Source organism: Dioscorea cayenensis, chromosome 19 (assembly GCF_009730915.1).
Source record: "Dioscorea cayenensis subsp. rotundata cultivar TDr96_F1 chromosome 19, TDr96_F1_v2_PseudoChromosome.rev07_lg8_w22 25.fasta, whole genome shotgun sequence".
NCBI lineage: Eukaryota > Viridiplantae > Streptophyta > Magnoliopsida > Dioscoreales > Dioscoreaceae > Dioscorea > Dioscorea cayenensis.
Window position 1 is genome coordinate 4,840,351 of NC_052489.1, and position 6,826 is coordinate 4,847,176.

Here is a 6,826-nt window from a genome sequence, read left to right on the forward strand (position 1 = left end):
AATTTTGAGTGCCTTGAAGGTTCCTTGAAATCCATTATTGAGGTCTAATAAAGATTTGATTACATGAACAAACAAAGAAAGGCAGGAAATAAACTTATCATTCTATGATTGAACAGAAAAGAATTTTCAGCACATTTCAAAGCATCCTTCCAAATATGTAGGGCACAAAGACATGAATCCATATGTACAAATCAAAACACTTTTATCCCCCCACCCCCCCTGTCCACTAGAAAACCATAGAACTTTCCCTGCTGAAGCAAACAGAATGTCCTACAGTAGAGCAGAAAACTCACACAATGCCAAAGCAGCATGTGGCCTCTTTTGATTGATCGATTGGAAATCCTTAATTTTTTGCATCAACTAGAAGTGAAGTTGCTTGCATTCCGCAACTGTGGTATCCGCCGGGCAGTACGGGCACTTAAATAGTCGGGTGCTACTCTTTGACAACTTGAGAACAGCCTGCTTGCATAGGACGTGTCCGCATGGCATGAACATCGGCGGGTTCTCTTCACTCGCAGGTTCCCACAACACCGGGCACACAAAGATGGAATGAAACTGGAACTCGCTCCCAAGATCCACAGGCATCGGCAGTTGCTTCATTGTTTGCCAGTCCTGGTTTGTAGCAGCCATCACACTTGCCATCTTCAGGATGGTCGGTAGGGCTTGAACTCCTGCTCTTACCACCATGTCGAGCGGGCTCGAGAAGGAGTGCCCCAAAAGGTTGCAGAATTGCCGAACAAGCTCATTTGCTAGATCATCCCATCGGGACTGAGAGACAAGGTCAGCATACGGGGACTGGTCAAGCCGACCAGCCCACAGGAGGCAGGCCATCAACTTCTGAATTTCGGTCTTGTAATTATTGGCGAATGGACCCAGGTAAGCCTTCGCATATGCCAGAGCATCATTTCTGCCACCCTTGTACAGTATCTCAACAAATTGCATGGTGTGAAGTTTCAGTTCAAGGTTCGACCCATTCTTTAACAGATGTTCCCGATGTTTGATGGCCCAGGCAAGTGCTGGTTCAAGATTCCTAGATCTCGTCTCAGCTAGTATTTGATACATCTCGACATATTGAGATCTCAATTTGGAGGTGGCATCTACTTCGTTAGCCTCATTTACGAAGCAATCACCAATCTCAAACATTCCCTGCCTGTAAAAGTGACCAGCTATGATATGGTTCACCGTGTGGGTATCCCAGTCAACATTTCTATAAGCATGTGATAGGTCTGTATTAAATTGTTTCTCTAGTAGCTTGCCATATTTGCCCAGTGAAATGGCAAGATCCTTCTGGGACGCTTCAAGCTGATTCATTGGAGCCATTTCAGTCAGTTTACTCTTAAGTTCCATTAAAACAGAATTCGGGCTAGAGGAGGCTCCTTCACTGGGGATTGCCTGAATTTCTTTCATTGCCTGCTCAACAGCCAGCAGCATTCCATCTATAAGTTCCTTGGTTTTTGAAGCTGAAAGCTTTTGCTTCTTGATAGCCCTCTCAAATGCATCTTCAATAGTAGTCAGCTCCATTATGCTAAATGTGTATCAGCTCACAAGAAATCTTCAGCCTGAATATCAGAATTAATGTCACCTATTAACATTAGTAAAATGTTGAAACAAACAATGTGCATAAGAAGAGCAGAATTGGAATGACTAAAAGATAAGAATATATGAAAAAGAAAGTCCCACAAATGCATCATGGTAGCTAATGCATCATGATAAGAATATATATGAAAAAGAAAGTCCTGCAAATGCATCATGATAGCTAAGTTCAATTCCCAAAATATATTGACAGCGAATAACTTAAAGGCATCTTTATTTTGGAGAATTTTAAAAAAAAATGCATTTGTTAGATAGAAATTAACATTAAGACTTGTTGAGAGTAAATACCATATGGTAGCCAATTAACAAAAAAGATTTCAAGCATCAGACCTATGCTTTAGCAAAGTAAACAAATCAACAAGGCAAACACAATGCAATAGACTGCACACACATGTGGAAATCATGGATGTTAAATGACATACATACCTATTTGGGTGAATATGACCAGTAACGAAACAGGCAAGCAGTAGATATACCAGAAGTCTATGTGGATGCAACTCTAACAAAAAATTCCATAAAACAGAATGCCGATAAGATTAATCTGCTATTACACAGTTACACCTGTAAATATGAAGGCCCCCAAATAACATTTGAACCCGATGAACATGACTGGGCCTTTTATAACAATTTACTTTCATCTTACATTTAATTAGAGCTCCAGATTCAAATATATCTATATATACAAAAACCACACTTCTAAAAAAGTGCTTAATGATTTTACTGTCATCTATTTAAACATTAGCACTCTGTGACATTCGCTGCATGATCTTTTTTCTAGGCCCTGATTCTAAACCATAAAGCAATAAAGGGCAATCTAACTTTTTTTTTTTGGGGAAAAAATGCAACTTTAACTTGAAATACACCATGTTTTAACACAGAACACTTATCACACTTCTGCACCTAATACCTCCAATATTAAATCTAAGCACAAAACATTCCCCAATGTCACCATCTTCATTGATTGACTAAGCTAGGATAAGACAACAGTCACTTTTAGATACTTTTATTCAACAATATTTAGAAAGGCCTAAGTATTCATGTTTAGTGAACAAGGACACATAGATTAAATAATACTGATAGAATAATGTATATTCAGAACTTTTATAGGGCCACACCGAAGTTGGTGAAGAATGAGCAAGTTACATCAACGAATGGCCCAGCATTCAATGCGGGTCGTCGTAACAAGGTAGCCGTACTGGAAGGTGCGGCTGGATCACCTCCTTTTCAGCTAAAAGCCACTCCTATTTGAATATAACCAATTTCACTTAGACGTTTCCAATCCAAAATACCTAAACGTTATAAGAAATGGACGCCCATTATGCAACTACAAATAAAATAAACTTTTCTAAGAAGGTTAACAATAAAAAAAGTCTTAAAACAATTAAATAAGACAAAAACCGAGAATGATACCCCTCTCAGAACCAAAGGGATGACAGGATATAATGAGGTTTCTTCCTTATCATTATCATGCATTCAATGAATTGACACCAAATAGGGGATCCTAAGGACAGCACAAGAGGTCATATTAAATATAGAGGGGGAACAGTTTCTAGTTAAGTTCAATAACAGAGATACTTCAATATGGTAACAAGCAACTAATTCTGTAATACAAACAACTTGCATACCTTGAAAAAAAAACTTGGAAATAAGTAAAGTAAAGAGCATGAGAATCCTACAGATCACTCTTTACATTACTTCATCTATTTTATGTTTCAAGCTCCAACAAAATGTAGGAATTAAAGAAAAGTAAGCCAGAGGGCTAGATTACCCCAACTACCAAATCAAAGGGGAATTTGTGGCTAAAGACAATTCCATTTTTCACGCATAATGATGGTTTGATGAAGCAAAAGGCACCCTAAAACGCATACATATACATACAAGATCCATGATTCTGGAAAAAAAAAACTCCACCACTGAATCAATGGCTTGCAACACCACCAAGAGGACATAAATTCAAAATTTCCATGCAATTAGACAAATAAAAACAACCCAGAAGTATTTCCATCACATTTTCACATTCTCTCATGCATGATCTTGGATTAATTCAAGAAATTTCGACAGAAATGTAACGCATTCACAGCAAATCATATTTAGCAATCGGATAACACCAACAAGCGAACACAAGTTAGAATTTTTCTTGGGATTACCCAATCAAGGACACCACGAGGATCTCCATCCTCACTTGCATACTCCCTCAAGAAAGATCTCGCATTAAATTCAATAAATCAAGACAAAAATTTAAACAGATTCAACAATAAATTCAATAAATCAAGACAAAAATTTAAACAGATTCAACAACAAATCAAATCATCTTTGTTCCATAACAAGACGGCATCGCCTCATCCTACGTCCTAAAATTCCAAGAAAACAAAATTCATCACCTTCATAAAATACATCACGCAGCATCCGAAATCAAGGGCAAAATTCCAAATCCCTACAAACTTCGGTTTCATGCAATGATAAATACAAAAACATCAAAACCAACGCTTTAATGATTGAAAAACGAAGTAGGAAAGGATAACGAGAGGGAGGGGATGGAACTCACCGAAATCTTGAGGGATTTGAGAGGAGAAATGGAAGCGAGAAGCAACAGCACTGCTGCTGGGGATGTCGTGGGATCAGGGTAAAGAGAAGCCCTAGTTTTCTTTTTTTTTTTATGGAAAGGCCCCTCTAAGATCCATTATTTATTTAGTAAAAAAAAAAAACAAAGGGTCTAAAGACTCTGAATCTTGATAGTGAGCTATCGTTGATGAGAAAAAATAAAATTTTTTTTGCAATTTTTTGCAATTTTTTCTAAAGAGAAAATTTGTTACAACCGCCTTAAAAATATATGTGAAATTCGTTTATACCCCTCGAAAACTTTATAATTACATGAATTATGCTAATTTTATTTTTTTTACGTGGACACGAGCACCTGGAAATACGGTGATAATAGACCACGTGTATTTTATTTTTTTTACCCGAATTCTTGATTTAAGAAAAAAAAGAATTGAGTACTGATCGAATTTTTAAAATAAAAACTGGACTAAATTAAAGACTTAATTTTTTTTTTTTTCTGGATCCCGATCTAATCTGGTACATTTTTATTCTAATATATATATATATATTTATGCAGTTACTGCTACCTTCTTTAATTGTTAAATTATTATAAAATACGTGTTAATTCTTTATAAGTACTAATATTTCAACATGACATATATTGTCACAAAAATCTTGACTAGTTAATAACCACTTTTTTTTGGGTAAATATCTTGAGTAAATACCATACTATAGTCATTTTAATTTTGAGTATCAAATTTTGATTTATATTATTTTAATCATTCAATTTTAATTTGTGTTCACCGAAAGAAAACTAAGAGAATTCCACGGGGAATTTGATGGATTTGTCACTTTAACACCACTTTGCCCCTTCTTCTACATACATGGATATGACACGTCATTAGAGAGGGTCCCATTTCCACTCTTATTAATACTGTATATACCATGTCGGCCCAGCGAACTAGTCAATAAGAATGCTCACATAGCTCTCTTTGATGATATGACATTTCCACATATGTAGATGATGCGCAAACTAGTGTTAAAATAACAAATTCATCGTATATGTCATCAAATTCTCTCTAGAATACTTTTAGTATCCTCCCGGTAAATATAAATTAAATTTGAGTGACCAAAATGATATAAATTAAAGTTCAATGCTCAAAATAAAAAATGAGGTACCCACCTTAAAAATTTATCCCACCCTTTTCACTTAAGTTAGCCTATAATCATGAAATTTTAGTATTGCGCATGAGTTTTATTTAATAAAAAAAATTAAAGAATCGACCATTTTCACCGTGGAGAATTGATGCTTTACTTTTTTTAAAAAAAAATTTAAGGGTTTAAGTCCTCTCTTAAAGAGATTTGTCTACTTAAAAAAAAAATGTACAGTGAGTGCAAATTTCATAAGGTAATTTACCTACTAATTTATTTTGAATGAAAAGTATGATGCGATTACTACAAGAATTTATATATATAAAAAAATTTATTAGTCTAATTTTTCTTTTTAACAAATAGACGGTAAATGCTCCTCATTTAAGAAAAAAGAAATTAGGGACTTATACATGAGTGAAGTACAATTACAAACTCAACAAGCATTTATACTTTTATCTTGATTGGGGACACAATACTAATAAATCAAGATGACATTGGTTGCTAATCTAAATTTAATTACAACATAACCAAATTAAGCTCTATAAAAAAAGATATTTATAACCTACTATATATGTTCAAATTCATATAACTCCCATTATAACAAATTCGGAATCTATATTGTTTGTAATTACAACCAACCGAACTCTTCTTTAGCGAAATTTTTTTAATTTACTTCATCATTCACACATCATTAGTGTTTTTTAAGTTTTCTTTAGGGTATACCTTGGAAACATTTTGAAATTACAGGTATATCATTATAAAATTTGTCCTGCATATATCTGAAATTTTGATTTTTTTATACACTCACGCGCATCATTGTAGTAGTTAATTATGATTTATTGCCCTTAATCATTAAATATTATTTTTAATATATTATTTGATAGTAAAGAAATAATTAATTTGACTTGAAAATATATAGACAGTGATTTATCTATTTTTTATAGTAAAATATTTGATTCCGATAGACAAGATCTAGAGTTTAAGTTTGTTTTAATGTGTGATTGATAAATAATGTGTCTGTGATGGTTTAGTACTGTATTTATTAGTGGTATTTTTATAATTTTAAAAAATAATTACAAAATTAATCAATAAAATAACACAACAATTAATCTACAAATCCATCACAAAGAGTCAAACTTGATTATTCCAATGAGCAATGTACAACAACAATGAATTTCCCAACACAAACACTGTTTCAAATGTCCCATATACACAAACAATTAAATTGCCTGCAAACAAGATCAAACACAAACATAAACACTTTCTAAATCACAATTAACAATAATCTCTTGCCTCTGTACTGTTTGTTTGTGAATGCCTTAAAACCCAAACTGCATGCGACTTTGTCTCTTTCTTCATTTACTTTTCCCTGTTTGCATTAATGAGTGACAACCATCACTAAAATCAAAGGCATAACATCAGGAACATGTGCTCAAACTCTTGTTAGACTAATACTGACAAACATTAAAATTTGAATAATCAATCAACTTGTACTCAAATTTTAAAGTCCAAAGATGCTTCCCAGTCATGTAAGCAATTTTGA

General features: G+C 34.0%; 1 protein-coding gene across 5 annotated transcripts; it reads right to left on the reverse strand.

Annotated features, from left to right (window-relative positions):
• LOC120249902 (protein RMD5 homolog) lies at positions 1 to 4,268 on the reverse strand. 5 transcript variants are annotated; one of them, XM_039258609.1, is made up of 3 exons: positions 4,139 to 4,263; positions 3,975 to 4,034; positions 1 to 1,559 (listed from the first exon to the last, which is right to left on the reverse strand). In XM_039258609.1, exon 3 carries the CDS (start codon positions 1,519 to 1,521, stop codon positions 361 to 363), a length of 1,161 nt encoding a protein of 386 aa, XP_039114543.1. In that variant the 5' UTR covers positions 1,522 to 1,559; positions 3,975 to 4,034; positions 4,139 to 4,263; the 3' UTR covers positions 1 to 360. The 5 variants fall into 5 exon arrangements, with proteins under 5 accessions (XP_039114543.1, XP_039114546.1, XP_039114545.1 ...); XM_039258612.1 differs by lacking the exon at positions 3,975 to 4,034 and adding an exon at positions 2,737 to 2,834 and having other exon boundaries at positions 4,139 to 4,233; XM_039258611.1 differs by lacking the exon at positions 3,975 to 4,034 and adding an exon at positions 2,709 to 2,834 and having other exon boundaries at positions 4,139 to 4,233.
• Positions 4,269 to 6,826: the final 2,558 nt, after the last annotated feature.